The 16,296-nt window shown below is 46.7% G+C and overlaps 4 protein-coding genes across 4 annotated transcripts; 1 reads left to right on the forward strand and 3 right to left on the reverse strand.

Moving 5' to 3' along the window:
• Positions 1-3,401: 3,401 nt before the first annotated feature.
• Positions 3,402-3,869, reverse strand: IAQ61_009506 (uncharacterized protein; the record flags this gene model as incomplete). Its single annotated transcript, XM_003838276.2, has 2 exons — positions 3,402-3,510; positions 3,661-3,869. Coding segments are annotated over 2 exons (318 nt in total), but the record flags the coding sequence as incomplete, so codon positions are not given.
• A 333-nt stretch (positions 3,870-4,202) lies between these two features.
• Positions 4,203-6,991, reverse strand: IAQ61_009507 (uncharacterized protein; the record flags this gene model as incomplete). The annotated part of the gene is made up of 4 exons (XM_003838277.2): positions 4,203-5,295; positions 5,348-6,380; positions 6,434-6,811; positions 6,886-6,991. 4 exons carry the CDS (start codon positions 6,989-6,991, stop codon positions 4,203-4,205), a joined length of 2,610 nt encoding a protein of 869 aa, XP_003838325.2.
• Positions 6,992-7,484: 493 nt separating this feature from the next.
• On the reverse strand, positions 7,485-7,766 carry IAQ61_009508 (uncharacterized protein; the record flags this gene model as incomplete). The annotated part of the gene is made up of 2 exons (XM_003838278.2): positions 7,485-7,717; positions 7,763-7,766. 2 exons carry the CDS (start codon positions 7,764-7,766, stop codon positions 7,485-7,487), a joined length of 237 nt encoding a protein of 78 aa, XP_003838326.2.
• A 628-nt stretch (positions 7,767-8,394) lies between these two features.
• On the forward strand, positions 8,395-15,954 carry IAQ61_009509 (uncharacterized protein; the record flags this gene model as incomplete). The annotated part of the gene is made up of 2 exons (XM_066098415.1): positions 8,395-8,410; positions 8,828-15,954. The coding sequence occupies 2 exons, from the start codon at positions 8,395-8,397 to the stop codon at positions 15,952-15,954; spliced, it is 7,143 nt and encodes a 2,380-aa protein (XP_065951574.1).
• Between the last annotated feature and the right edge of the window lie 342 nt (positions 15,955-16,296).

A 16,296-nucleotide genomic window follows, 5' to 3' on the forward strand; every position in this document is an offset into this window, starting at 1 on the left:
AAGTAAGTTTATAACCTATTCTTAACCTATTAGAATTATATAAGTAATATTATATAGTATACACTAGATAGATCTATAGGATATAAAAGAGTTTAAAGCCTAGAGTAAGTTTAGAATATACTATAACTATAGAACTCCTAATAGGCTTAAGTAAAGGTACCTTAAAAAGCTTTAAAGGGGAGAAAGTAAGTCTTACACTAGCGTTATATATATTTACTAATTAAAATATATTTAGAACGTGTTTAGAACGTGTCCTATAATAATAATAATACTCTAGATAATAATAAAACAAGTCTTGCTATATCTAACTTAACTAGATATATCTTAGTCCTAATAAGAAATAAAAAAGCACGCTTAAAAGCCTAAAGCTAGAGGGCAAGTAGTAGAGTAGTATTAGAAAGAAGTTTACTAGCCCCTTTTCTATCTTCTCTACTACTAGGCTCTTCTCCTCTACTAATAGTAACCTAAAGGTATGCTTTGCAAAATATATTTATAACACGTTCCTAACTTATTATTAGTCTATAACTATAAACTTTATAATAAAAGGCTCTTCTTAGTAATTAGGCTCTAAAGAAGAGAAAAGAAAAGCTAGAGGTAGATAAGGAAGAACTTATATAGAAAAAGGTACTATTTAAATTATAAAAGGTATAGTTTAAACTTAAGAAAGAGATAGCTACTTTTTATATAAGGTAGGGTTAGTTTATAAATATAGTAACTAGTTCCTAACTAGTTCTTAATATATTCTAGTCTATTATATAAGTATATATAAGTAGATAAATATATATTCTTTCTTCTTCTTTTTCTTCTTCTTTCTTCTTATACTCTATAAGAACTTTTTATATTTAAGAGTTTAATACTATTTTACTATCTATCTTTCCTAATATTATTAGATATAACTAGTTAATATAGTCTATAAAGATCTTTTAAAGTTAGTATATAATAGAATATATTAGGAATATGTTATAAACTTATTCTAATACTAAGTAGGATTTATACTAGTAATATATTAAGCTTAAGTTACTTCTATCTAATACTAGGGTATTCTCTCCTATAATATCCTACCTAAATAAAGGGTGTATAGTATTTCCTAGCAAGCTTTTCTACTAGGCTATTTAGGCTAGATTAGGGGTATAGGAACTTTATAGAGTATATATATATGCAAGTTAGAACACGTTTATAATATATTAATAACTATTTTAGTATTACTTCTCTAATAAAGGTAATCTTATCTACTACCTTAAGAGGTATTATCCTAAGGTTTAAATAGCCCTAGTAAACTATAGCAGAATTATAATATAAAGTATTATAGAAGCAAGGATCTTCTATAAGAGCTTAATAGTAAATACTTAAGAATATATTCTAAACACGTTAATAATATATTCTCTACTAGTAGAGTAGACTATACTAAGTGCCTCCTCTAAAGTTTAAGAACCCTCTAAGATAGCTAGTCTATAATAAGAAGTAGTAGCTAGAGTAGAGGCTAAAGAGGAAGTAGAGAGTAAAGAAAAGAAGCAAATAGTTACTCCCCTTTATACTATAAATAATATTTAGTAAAAGTAGTAAAAAGGAGATATAAGTCTAGTCTCTTAAAATATATTTAGAATATATTAATAATATATTATAGCTAGACACCTATAAATACTAGATTCTTCTTTAATCTAAGGGACTACTAGAGCTTTATAATACCTATAAAAGTAAAAAGAAAAAGTTATATACTATTAAAGGACCCTATAAAAGTAAATAGTACTTTACTTTTAGTAGATAGAAAAAAAAAAGAGAAGAGTAGAGAGTTTATTTTAGTAATTATTACTACCTTTTTAGGTTATATACTATTATATATTATTTATTAGAACTTATTCTTAATATATTCTTAATATGTTCCTACTTATTACTATTATTATCTCCCTCCCCCTCTCTAGTATCTTCTCTATCCTCCTTATCCTCCCTAGGCTCTATAAAAGTATACTACAAGTAGAACTAGGTAGTATTCTAGTAGGAATTAGTAAGGTCTATACTAGTATTAAAGTAATAGTCTTAAAATATATTAGGAATAGGTTAATAATATATTATAAATAACTTACTATAGCTAGGATAATTATAAGTATAGATAGTATAAGGAACCTAATAACCTTAAATCCTTAGTAAGGTAGATATAGTAATAAAGTTAAGCTATAATAAGTTAGTAATATATTTTTAATAGGTTCTTATAGGCTATACCTTATTACTATTATAGCTAGTATAAGTCTTTTTCTAAATTATATTTAGGAGGGTATTAGTATTTATAAAGGGGCCTATAGTAGCTACTAGCTAGGCTTAGAGAACTTCTATAAAATAAGTTAGTAATAAGTTTTAAATATATTCTAAATAACTTATAGTAAGGAGTATTCTAGTAATTATATATAACCTTTATATAGAAGTCTATATATATTAGTATAATAAGTTAAGAATAGGTTAATAATATATTTACTCTTTACCTTATAGACCTCCCTTATAAAGGGCTAGCTAGTCTTCTTAACCTTACTAACCTTATAGTAGGCTATATTAAGCCTATAATCTTTTTTAGCATAGGTATATAGAGTGCCCCTAGTACCTAGAATAGCCTAAGAATATTAGAACCTATTTAGAATATATTTAGAACCTATTCTTACTCTATATAAGGTGCCCTTATTATTAATCTTAGTATAGTAGTAGCGCTCTCTACTCTCTATCTTAACTACCCTATTAGGGCTAACTATAGGCTATGCCCTAATATTATCTAAAACGCGGCTAAGGGTAAGGTATTATTAATAGTGCTTCTATAACCTATTAAGAATATATTCTAAATATATTTTAATCTACTTATATAGGATATAAGGGATATATTAGTAATAAGTATAGTAGTAGTAGCTTATAGTATTACTAGTATAGAATATATTTAGAATAGGTTTAGAACGTGTTATAAAATCTTATAGTATAATATTTAGTTAACCTTGCTTAGCTAGCTAGTAGAGCTTGGCATAGCCTAACCCCATGCTAAATACGAGTTCACGCAGCGCTAATTCCATGGTCATATGAACTGCGCCCTCGCAGTCCAGTATGCACAAAAAGACATGTCAAGATGCGGCCTCGGAAGCAGCCCGCGAGACGCTCGGGACCAAGCGCGGTGGGTCACCGTGTGGGCGCGAGTGTTGTTGGTGTTTCATGAAACAGATCGCTGACGGATGTGAGCGAGATGCGGATAACCTACCGGGAGGAGCATGGTACTAACTAGTTATCTCGGCTAGTTTGAGGATCACGTTACTTGTCTTGTGCCATCAGGATGTAGCAGTGGCAAGTCACATGATACTCAAACTACCGGAGCGCATGAGCTACCTACCTAGTGGTGGCGCACGTGCCAAGTCAACTTACCATGTAGGCACACCCAGACGCGCCCACGAACTGCTGCTCCCCTCACCCAAACAGTCGGCCGTTTCTATATTATCCGTGGAGACAGTTGACAATCGAGACCGTTTGCGTTGTGTGCATTGACAGCTGTTGTGAGTTCAGATGTACCATCAAGTACAGCTGACAGCCAAGCATTTCTCCACAGTACCGGTATACCTAACTACAGCAACACGGTACCTATGGTCCCTTTGGTTCTACGGTATCCAAACAGCATCCGTACTACTCTATTCTAAGAACCAAGCATAGCCGACTTCTGAACGACGGATTGTCGAGTCCGCCGTGGTCCTTGAAGACTCGACGATTGCCATGCTAAGCTCTGGCGGTCGTGGTTGCACAGGACGACCGTTCGTGCATCGGCTGCGAGCCGTCCCCCGCACAGCCTCAATGGCAGCCCCCACTCGGCCTCCGAATGGCCAGGAACCGGTAAGCCCAGGACAGTGCAGTGACTAAGTTCAGCCATCCTTTGCTGCAATTCCTGTTCATCTCGACTTCATTGGGCCGCGGAAACAGTCCTCCGGCTGGGACGGGTCATCATCCTTCCGTCGGAAGCTTACACCACAAGTAGGGTAGGTACCGTACCATAGCCATGCACATCTCTGACCTGGGCCAAGAAAGTGATCATCACATGGTTTCGAAATAGTTACTGGGCACTCAGGACTCAAGACGACTACTACTCTGTGACAACGGTTGCCAAGTATAGCTTTTGGTCGAGGTGGGCACTTCTTTGCCAGGTCTTTCTACTTGAAAAGGACAATGTGCCTCCCCCTGCCTTGGGAGGCTTAGACAGGGCTCGCCAAATCTCCCACGCAACTTCCACTCGCCGTGCCACACCTGAGGCTCAAACTGTCTGAGCTATCGCCAATCCAGACTCCATAGTCGCCCTCGACAACTGGAATCACCCAGTTTTGAGAGACAACATCCCAAACACTGAGATCCTTTCTCGTCACCCTCAACTGCAATCTTTGACTCGCACCAGGCGCCAGCGTCCTCGTCTTTGCAAAGTCGCGTAGCTGCAGTATCGGCGTGTCGATAGTTTGTGTACTGGGGAATTGCACGTAGAGTTGCGCGACTGCCTTGCCTGCACGATCTCCCGTGTTGGTAACAGTGACAGAGATGTCATAGGCAACATCAAAGAGGGCTGGATTTCCACCTTGAGCACCACCTGCCGGAGGACCAGGTTTTTGCACATTAGAGTAGCCAGCTGGATACGGGTACTTTGTTGTCGAATTTGCTGCTTTCGCAGCATTGTCAGCGTCATTCTTCTCGAGGAATGAGTAAAGGTATCGCCAGATGCGGTTGAAGTTCTCTGGCCAGTAAGCTTCCGAGGCTGGAGGAATTGTGGTCGAGTACGCTGGTGTCTCGCCTTTCGCTGGGCGAGCAGGTGGCGATGCAGACAATGGAGTCACAGCAGTAATGGTGGCGTCGGAGAAGTTGAAGGTCGTATAACTTAAACCATGACCGAAAGCATAGCGAGGAGTGACATTGGCCTTCTGAAAATGCCTGTAATCGATATAGAGGCCCTCTGTGAACGTATCCTGAGGCTGGCCAATCTGGTAGCCGACCAAGGAGAGAGAGGCCGGGTAATCGCTTTCGGCTTTCGGCAAAGTGTATGGAAGATGTCCGGATGGTGACACATCACCGTAAAGCACATCCATCAGTGAAGCTCCGGCCTCTTGTCCAGGTAAGTGAGCGAATAGGATAGCCTTGACAGCGGGTAGATCATGCCACTCCTCCATGAGGATCGGACCGACTGTGTGGACTACCACAACGACATTCGAGTACTTTGCTGCAACATCTTTGATAAGCTTGTCACCGTTATGCCATAGATTCAGGTTGGACGAAGTTCGGTCACCGGGGTTGTTCTCAACGGTACTGCGGAAAAAGTCAGTGACTTTGTTGATATACAATACGCACGCCAACTTACATATAGTTCTCGCCTGAATCAGCGGTGACGAAAACAACAGCCATATCATCGGGTGATGGGTTTGAATTTGACGGGAAGCTATCAGTGTTGAAGAACTGATAGGTCGCCCCACGGGCCTTGAAACCGTCAATGGGCGAATTCATGAAAGGATAACGAGCTGATCCGCTGCCCCAGCCCATACCCAGAGTGCCTTTGTTACACCCCTGGTCGGCGCACGAATTGATCCCGTCTGGGTTCTTCTCGGCATCTGTTCCAAAAACCTTCAATGTCGCATTAGGAGTCAAGGGCAAAAGGCCATCCTGGTTCTTCAACAATGTAATAGCATCGCGAGCGACTTCGCGTGCGACGACTGCATGATCGGCCTGGACATCCACAAATTCGTTGACTACACCACTTGGAGAGAATAGTGCACCGGGGTATAATGGCCCTTCGGCGTTCTGCGTGTTGGTATCGAAGTTAGGACGAGGGTAATTTTGATCTTGACCCATCTGGAAATAAGCCGCAAGTATACGGACGACAGAGTCGTCAAGTCGATCCACTGGTATCGAGCCATTCAGGATAGAACGGCTATACTCGTACATCCAATAGGAGCTCCCAAAAAGCGGCACGGTGTGAGGATCTCCTGGCATGGACATGTCTAAACCAGCCAAGGCAGAGCCGACACCTGAGATCTGGGAAAGCCAATCCGACATAACAAAGCCTTGGAAACCCAGTTCATCCTTGAGGATACCGTTGATCAGATAGCTGTTTTGAGAGCAAGCTGATCCATTAACAGCATTGTATCCGATCATTACGGATCCAACGCCAGATCGAACGCCTTCAGCAAAGGGCCATAGATAGAGTTCATGGAGAGTGCGGTCATCCAGGTTTGAGGAAATACCAGGCTTGACCAGGTTGTACATGCGGTACTGCTCCTGTTCATTCGCGATCAGATGCTTAAGCGTAGCAATCACGCCAACGCTTTGAACACCCTCAATGGTCAACGCTCCACCGAATGCCTGAAGCACCGGGTCCGAGCCAAATCCTTCCCAGTCTATACGGAATCAGGCACTGAGAGCTGAACACAGAGTGTTTGATGATACGTACTTCTGCCACCACGAGGTTTCCGACCCAAAGGACCAACGCTCGGCCCTAGATGAATGTTGACACCCTTGCCACGAAACTCTTCACCAATGGCGACTCCGCGGCGATAGATGAGGTCTTTGTCCCATGTTGCACCAGCGGTGATTCCAGCAGGGAAGGCTGTGTTATGATCTGTGTTTCGAACACCCAGCGGGCCGTCTTGAAGACATAGCTGTGGAATCCCCACTCTCAGGGCACTGCCGGTATTACCCACACATCTGCCCATGAAAATACCACTACCTGCTGTGAGGTTCGTCTTCTCAGCCAATGTCATGTTCGACACAAGCAGAGCCGCTTTCCGATAGCTTTCGGTCCAGTCCGAGATCCAGCCACCATGCGGGGCTAAAGCTACTTAGCACATGCTAGGAAGGAATACGACAAGCCATTAACGGTTGTAGTTGCGCTGTGGGACTGACCTGGATAATATGGAGCGGCAACATATCCACTGGGTACCGGATCGCGTTGCTCAATTGCTGCGCCAGACACAATTGATGCAACAGAAAGAAGTGTAAGCGATAGCATGGTAAAGGAGAGACGGAAAACGATCAAAAGAAGGACGCGCTGAACGACTCCACGCAGCTGACTCCTGAAATCATCTTGAGAGAAGACTAATATATACTCCAAATAGTGCCTTGTACGCAGACCCCGCAATTGCAAGGATCGAGTACATTATGAGTGTCTTGCTTAAGCAAATGCGTACTAGTAATGGCTGTTGTATAACAGGACTCAGGATCCATTGGCATGGCGTTAGTGTACAAATGCAGCTACAACTCCGATGGGGTGGGATGGGATTGATTACTCAAGCGGGTTGAGAGTTGAGGCTGAGGTCATGGGTCGAGCCCGGCTAATGGTAAAAGGAGAGTGTTCTAGCAGCTGACGCACGACACAGCGTACTTGTACGCCTACAGTGTTAGGAGAAATCAGAAGGTGTTTATACATCTTTGTTGACCATGGAGCTCGCGCAAGGTCGAATGATGGCCAAATTGAGCCAGTCTGCAGTGTGGGTACTTGGGATTTAGATACCAGCGATCTTTACTTTGGAAAGTAGACAACTTTCCCGAGACCGGGTAGTTCGCCTAGCTTTGTTCCGGGATGATGTATTGCCAAGATGAGACTGACTGTCGGCAACAGGCCTGAATCTGCATCCAACGATAGCAGGTTTCGTGCATTGATCAGGTGCTTCCTTTGTCGACAGTACTGGGTTTCCGAGGCGTGAAGGAAGAGTGGTCGTAGCCTCGAATCCTGATCCTGTTGTTGTCAAAACAGATGAGTTACTCTGCAGCGGATACTTACTCATGACCGTGTGGGTCGTTCTACTGATAGAGGATAGCAGACCGCGACGCGTTGTATCGTGAAGTTTGCTTGGTGTGTCTCGGTTAGACTAGCGCCATCTGCACATCCCCTTTCTACAACATCGAGCTTCCACTCTCGACGTCCGCCCTTGTCCCAATCGCCAGTGATGTGATCATCTCCGCATATCGTAGGATCGTGCAACCAAACACCCCCTATATTGGATCTCCTCTCCGTCCAATATAGATGTGCCTTTTCTGGTCCACGAAGCCCCCCCCCCCCCATGACGCTGGTGATGACTGCCCAGAATCCTAATTTCTTCACGCAGGGCCGAAGGCAAGCAGCAGCACCGACCTAAGTTACGGTGGAAGATCACAGGACGTGTTGCCGCCTTTTCCGAATCAACCATGTCTTCATAATTTCCGCTCTGTCTATGGGTGAGTGAGAAAGTGCGAGATTCAAGGCGGTGGATCTTCTTGCCAGATCACGTCACGTCTTGTGTCCTCACAGGTCCCGAAAAGTGGCAATATCTGATGTAGAAATATTTATGCCAGGTAACGCGCAAACGCGTCGAGAGCTTGGGGTTTGTGTTTGATTCGGGAGTTGCGAGGTTGCAAGACCATTCTTCACGACCTATGGACTGGCATTGTGGTACATTCCAATGAGTCTTATTCTGATCCCCTATCCCTGGGGCACAGGATATCCAGCGGAACTCCATTCCAGTCACTGGGTACTTGCACTGGAAGTACCCTTCCGACACTCCGGATAGGAAGATTGCTCCGGCAACTGTGACAGGTGAACTTGAAATCTCAAAACCACCCATGGCGTTCCATCTACCTTGGTTGCTGCTAACTACTGAGACGCGACTTTTTTCTTCACCTTTTCAAATAATGCCAGACGACAATTATCCGCTTTGATTTCGCAATACTAACGCGTACTAACGAGCAGACTCTAGATGTCCAGATTTTATGATTGCAGACCATTACTTTTGAGCGCGGAACGTCGTTTGACTGTCTTTGAGCAGTGTGCTGATATGACAACAGGAATCACTCTCGATCACTATTTCAGGAATCCAACTTGTATGTTCTTCATCGTGTGAGTCTCGTTCACTCAAAGCGCTAACATTCATACTGCCACAGACAAGCGGTAGCTCGAGCTCCGTATCGACCGAACCCACAGATTCCGTATTCATCGAGCTCACAGGCGAACCGTCAATTGTATCAACAGAATCGTCATCAGAAGCCGTTACAGATTCCGGTACCACTGCGTCCATATCGATTACATCCTCAGGAACGGCATCAGATGCTCCTACAACAAGCTCGACTCCTTTGTCAGGCTTTATTACGGTCGTTATTATAGACTCCTCGTCCTCCGTACTACTAGAATCTAGCGCAGAATCACTTGCAGATTCTACTTCCATCACAAATGCAGGAATCAGCTCAATCACTGCGGCATCAGAAAGTCTCAGCTCAGTCGGAATTTCAGAGTTAGCTTCTGCGACATCCGAAGGACCTATATCCATTACACTCGTAGGCAACACCACGTCGATTGTTCCAGGTTCCATTTTGTCGAGTGTTTCGGATTCCAGTTCGTTGATCATCATCGCCTCTATCTCAAGCAGTATCACGGGGCCTAATTCGACCGCTGGGGTAGATCTAAGTTCATTGGCTAGTGCCTCTAGTTCCATGGCTATCACTGCGACAGAGCTTGGTTCAGCTATCTCCGCAGACTCTGCGACTGTCCCGGCTGTCTCTTCGACTATCTCTGCAGGCGTCTCATCAGCCGCAAGTTCGGACTCGTCCATTGCCCCTCAGGCCACAGACTCAATTATATCTCAGGAAGGGTTCCCGGTTTCAGTCGTCAGCAGTTCCTCGACTTCTGTTCTTGACTCTGTGTCACCTATAATTGTCGATACTGCAACAGTTGCATCCTCGCTATCTAGCTCCATCACGATAGGCACTGATTCCGCCATCTCATCAATTGCCGGCTCAACTGCTCCTACAGAATCTGGCGTGAGCGTCGTTACTCCAGTTCTCAGTGACTCTGCAAGCACATCAGGAACTGATGTATCTGCAAGCGCACCGCAAACGAGTGTACCTGCAAGCATATCACAAGCAGATGTATCTGTGAGCGTATCAGCATCGGATGTATCTGTACCCGTATCCGGGATCAGTGCAAGCGCATCAGAAGCTGGTTCGATTGCTAGCAGTGCTAGCACAACATCAGACAACACAGTCTTAGAGTCTAGTGCAATTATAAGCGTGACAGAACTTGGTTCGACCGCAAGCACTACGGCTTTGAGCTCGGTTATAAGCATTACAGATCTTGGTGTGTCAGTAAGCACCATAGATTCAAGCTTACTTTCAAGCTTGACAGATAGTGCTTCGACTGCCAGCACAACAGATGTTGTCTCGATCTCAACTCCGACAGACTCGAATTCAGTCGCTAATACACAAGCTTCTGGCACAAGCGCTCTCACTACAGCTTCCGGGCTGGAAACTAGCATCACGGATTCGGCCTCGAGCGCGACTCTCACGAATGCTGATACAAGCGGTGTAATCACAGATGCTGGCTCAATTGTCATTCCTACGGAATCGGGCTCCAGTATTGTTGCGACGGATTCAGGTTTCATATCAAATTCTACGGACGCTAGCATCATATCGAGTTCGACGGCAACAGATTCAGGTCTCATTGCGAGCCCAATTGCAAGCACTGCCAGTATTAGTGTTACTAGCGACCAAGGATTGACTTCGATCACTGATCTGAACAATGTTGGATCAAGCAGTAGTTTCAGTTTAGGCCCACTTGGGTCCTCGACGGAATCCCTGATCTCCAGCATTGTAGTATCGAGTTCAACCTCTGAGATTGGGACTACCATTGCTGCAACATCGGAGACCGGTTCTTTTGTTACTCCGGTAATGTCTGAGCCCACATCCCCACCAGGATCAGTGGTAATATCAGATGCTGCGATAAGCACAAGTGCATCGATAAGTGCAGCTACAACTGCAGTCGACTCTGGTACATCTATAATTACGGCAGGATCAGCTTCTGTTGTTACCGTAGAAGCTAGTTCAAACCCATTGCCAGCAGACTCGAGTTCCGCAACACTCTCACAGGCTTCAGTCACACCCTCAGACATATCTGCTGTCTCTTCCGACTCGATAAATATTGGTTCGTTGACTTCGCTTGCCAGCGCAACAGATGCTGGATCCATCGGAATATCGAGCCTCGACTCAACCCTCACCGGCCTCGTCAGCTCCTCAACTGCGACTGTCTTGGACTCTAGCGTGATTATCGGTCAGGGTTCAGTCTCGGTGGTGTTTAGTGCATCTTCTACAATTGGTCTGGAGACAAGTGCCGTCGTGTCGGTGGCGAGCTCAGAGTTGAGCTCAACGATCGTGCCCATTCTCACGCCTGCAGTGAGTTCAAGCGTTGACGTCTTGACGGCCTCGGGATTGAGTTCTCCCATTGCAACCATAAGCTCAACACTGGGACAAGACCAAAGTTTGTCGTCTTCAACTGTTACTTCTGGCGCAAGCTCGATTGTGCAGTCAAGTGTTGACTTGCCAGTGAACTCAGACTCTATTACTGCTCCGATCCTCGGCACGTCCTCTGTGTTAGGATCCAGTATTATCATTGAGGTACTTCCAGTGCCAAGCTCAGGTACAATATCAGACGCCGCAGCCATAACATCGGCACCAACTGTAGATGTTGGCTCTACCGTGGAACCCAGTGAAGGCTCTAGTTCTGTTCTGGCTTCAATCACCTCTGCAACAAATACGATGGATGTACTTCCGTTACCCGGAGACGAGAGTGAATCAAGCTCTGCGTCGGTACCATTGGGTGTTACAACACAATCGAGTTCCGTCACAGATTCCATTGTCCCTCTGGAATCGACCACAGGGCCCACGCCTATCTCGAGTGTGAGCTCAATAACAGTACAAGACACAGGCTCCATATCTACACTAGCCTCAGATACAAGCCCCATCACGGCTCCAGGCCCCATTTCGTCAACAGGGCCAGTCACAGATGTCTCTATTACCATCATCGCAAATTCAGACTCGGTATCCTCCTCAGTCTCTGTATTGAGCTCCGTTCCAAGTGGGGAGTCAAGCATCGTAGTAGAAGTGATCTCGGGCTCGACAACGTCGATTGATACTGCAGCAACACCAGGTGCAAGCTCGACGTTTGTACCAGGCTCTGATTCTGCCACGATTGTCATACCAAGTCCTTCAGAGCTATCATCTTCTTCCCTCGTCATCCAGGGGTCATCGACAATCCTGGCATCCAGCTTACCCGCTGACCAATCTTCCTCTGCGATTACAGAAACATCTCTAGCCGCAAGCGGGTCTACAGCTCCAGAATCTATCGTGACTGAAGCTTCTTCACAACTCTCGAGCACATTGTCTGTCCTGGTCTCTGATACAGTCACCATTGCATCCTCAGACTCGTCTCTGGTTGCAACCTTGACTGCGCCAAATCCATCCGATCTTGCGACGTCATCTGGTCTTGAAAGTGTCACAGCTGTAGGCTCTACGGAGTCGTTGAGTTCTACAGTCGCGACCGTGTCGGGGACTGCAACGTCTGATGTAGCAAGTGCAAGCTCTGTGGTTGCTAGCTCTCTCGGGGTTGAAGGTTCTATAGTCGCTAGTTCTACACTTGCTGGCTCTGGGGTCGCTAGCTCTGATGTTGTCAGCTCTGGGATCGCTAGCTCTACAGTCGCCAGCTCGGTCGGAGTTGAAGGCTCTACAGTCGCCAGCTCAATCGGCATTGAAGGCTCTACAGTCGCCAGCTCAATCGGAGTCGAAGGTTCTACGGTTGCTAGCTTTACGGCTCCTACCTCTGAGGTCACTAGCCCTACAATTGCCGGTCCCACAGTCGCCAGCTCCTCCGGGGTTGAAGGTCCTGTCATAGCAAGCCCTACAAGTGCTAGCTTGTCCGAAGTCCCGAGCTCGGCAGTTGCAGGCTCATCTGATATCCTGAACCCGACCGTTACGATCCCTGCGGGTCCTACAGCGTCTGATGCAGCAACTGCAGGCTCTACGATTGCAAGCTCTATTGGAGTAGAAGGGTCTACTGTCGCAAGCTTGTCTGATATCCTGAGCTCTACGGTGGCAAGCTCATCTGATATTCTAAACCCAACCGCTACTATCCCCGTGGGTCCTACAGCGTCTGATGCAGCAACTGCAGGCTCCACAATTGCAAGCTCTATTGGAGTAGAAGGGTCTACTGTCGCAAGCTTATCTGATATTCTAAACCCAACCGCTACTATCCCCGTGGGTCCTACAGCGTCTGATGCAGCAACTGCAGGCTCCACAATTGCAAGCTCCCTTGGAGTAGAAGGGTCTACTGTGGCAAGCTTATCTGATATTCTAAACCCAACCGCTACTATCCCCGTGGGTCCTACAGCGTCTGATGCAGCAACTGCAGGCTCCACAATTGCAAGCTCCCTTGGTGTTGAAGGCTCTATTGTCGCAAGCTCTTCCGAGACAGTGATCTCTGGCGCAACGTCTGCGGTTGTAAGCTCTTCGCAGGCTTTGATTTCTGATGCAGCTTTGAGCTCATCAACGGCTGGAGGCTCGATAGCTGAAAGTTCTCTGGTATCAAGCCCAACTGAAATTACGACCGCATCTGCAGGTGTAAGCTCTCAAGTTGTGCTCCCATCTGACACTTCCAACATCTCTGGGCTTACAAGTGTGTCTGGTGTAACGAGTTCAACCGCTACCGGTTCAATTGAGGCCGTGGGCGCGACCACACTTTTGAGCTCTTCTGGCATCAGCTCTTCTGAAGCCACAAGTCTCTCTGGCACTCTGAGCACTCCTGCGGCAAGCTCAATTGTCGTAGAGGGCGTTCCTACCGTCACAAACCCTGTGCCTGCAAGCTCGTCTGAAGTTGCAGGTCCATCCGGCATTCTCAGTGCCACTGTCGCGAGCTCAATTGGTCAGGAGGGCGCATCTACCCTTGCCATCTCTACAGATACCAGCTCTTCGACTGCAATCTCAATTGTGGTAGAGGGTGCTTCATCCCCTGGAGTTATTCTCGGTACAAACTCTCTGACAGCAAGCTCCCTTGAAGCTACGAATCCCTCCAACATCCAGAGCGCTACTGTCGCGAGCTCAATTGTCGTAGAGGGCGCTTCAACCATCGGTATTGCTACAGATACAAGTGCTTTGCCCGCAAGCTCCCTTGAAGCCACAAGCCTCTCTAGTGTCGTGAGCGCCACTGGTGCAAGCTCAATCGTCGTGGAGACCGCTTCCACCGCTGTCATTGCTACTGGTACAAGCTCTGTCGTGGTAGAGGCCGCTTCGACCGTTATCATTGCTACCGGTACAAGCTCAATCGTGGTGGAGATTGTGAGCATCTCTATAGCTCCAAGCTCTTTGACAACAAGCTCGATTGTGATAGAGGGCATTTCACCCGTTGGTATATCTACAGCTGCAAGCTCCTCTGAACTTGCCAGCCCCTCTACGCTTGTAAACTCTGCAGCTCCTATTGGAATAACAACATCAACAGAGGTAGTGCAAAGCGTCAGCCAACCTACAAACATAGGCTCAGGCTTGCCTACGATTGTGGCTGGAACTTCTTCTCCCCTCGCAAGCTCTATTTCCATCGAAGCACTACCTATAGCTGTTGATTCAAGCTCTTCTGTCGTACCGATCATTCCGACTGCTTCGAGTGCACTCACACTGATCAGCTCGTCCACGTCACCTGGTGCTTCGGGAGTAGGTGGCATTTCCGTCGAAGGCTCGCCTGTGGTGCTAAGCTCCACGATAATCTCCAGCCCGCTGGTGGCCTTGAGTTCGACTGCTCCCGAAATTGCGACTATTGCTCCAGTTCCTGCTCCCCCTCCCCCTCCCCCCACAGACCTAGGCACATCTACTGTACCATCGCCTGTGGTCCTACCCATCTCGATTATTCCCACAACCGGGCCTTCCAGCAGTGCGATTGATATAGCTGGAAGCCAAACTACGGTTCCAGGTCCAAACACTATTCCGACGTTGGATGCAAACTCCGCCAGCCCCCCGATCGTGATACCCATCCCGGTACCGACGTCATCTGCTGACACTCTATCTACGGAGTCAAGCTCTGTCTTTGGGTTGGGTTCAGTGGCAACCGCACCCTCAAGCCCAACCCCGATCTCGAGCTCTTCCACAAGACGGCGTTCCACTACAACTAGAGCAACATCAAGCTTCTCCTTTGGCATCGGTTCATTAGTCGATGTTATTCCACCTGGCACCGTCATTCCCACTACGGATGAGAGCTTCGCCATCCCTACAATCCCCACCTCAATTCCAGACGCAGTGACAAGTTCTGCATTTGGATTGGGCTCAATCATCAGCACCTCGAGCGTCCTGACTATTACAAATTTGGCCACTACTTCGGTTCCCACGCAGAGGCCCTCGCGCACACGCACGCGCACCTACACGCGAACTCGAAGACCCGTGGGCAACCGACCGCCCAGTTTCCCAGGTGATGGTGTCGATGGAAATGGCTTCCCTGATGGCTTCCCGTATGGTCAGCCATATGAGCCATACCCCTGGCCTACCAAACTACCACACAGGCCCCATCCTCCGCATCACATCCCTCGACCCGGCCAACCTTGGAACCCAGAACCCGTGTACCCTGACGGATATCCTGATGGATACCCTGATGGCTACCCTGCTAACCCACCGGAGCAGCGCCCCCCACCAGAGGACGCCGGGTCAGGCTATCCCGTGAATGAGCAGCCCCCAGCCGAACAACCAAACCACAGCGACGGATATCCAACCAACGAGCAACCAGAAAGCGACCCCAACTACGGAGCTGGCTACGCCGCAAACGAGCAACTAGATAACCAGCCTCCCAACCCTGCTAACGACAATTCCCCACCACAGCCCACCGACAACGCCTCAAGCCCCGAGAATGAAAATCAGGACCAAATTCCCCCGCCGCCTGCAGACCAAGGCCTAGGCTACCATGCCATCCCCTATGCCGGCGTAGTCGACCAGCCCACCCAACAAGATACTGATGAATACGACTACAGCTCCGATGGATATCCTGCGAATCGCCAGCTCTGGCCCTATGGTCGTGAAGACGAAGATCCCGGTGTACAAGAGGGTGCGGTGTCGGAGGAAGAAAACGGGTACCCGCGCAATGGCGGGTCATGGCCTAGTTGGAGGAGGTGGATTACGGCGCCGATTGTTAGGTGGAGGTGATGAAAGGGTATGGAGGAGAATGTTGTGAATAGGGTTGTATAGCTAACTGTTTGTTTGTTTTTTCAGAGGAGGATGTTGTACGACTAAAAGTGCCTCTTTTCTTATTTATTTACGAGTAATGGGCGTTGGATAGTATTTTCGGTTCAAGATTATTGTCATTTTTCTCTTGGCTTTGCGTATTGGTATGGGATTGGGACCAGGTTTCGCATACGACGATTACGACAGACACGATCACAACGGACAAACACATGACAATGACGATGATTGTGCATGTCTGACGTGGTTTTAAGTAGTTTTCTTTCTACTCTTCATTCCGCGCTTTATTTCAAATCGAATTTTCCA

The sequence above is a fragment of the Plenodomus lingam genome (genome assembly GCF_022343315.1).
Source record: "Plenodomus lingam strain CAN1 chromosome Unknown contig_6, whole genome shotgun sequence".
NCBI lineage: Eukaryota > Fungi > Ascomycota > Dothideomycetes > Pleosporales > Leptosphaeriaceae > Plenodomus > Plenodomus lingam.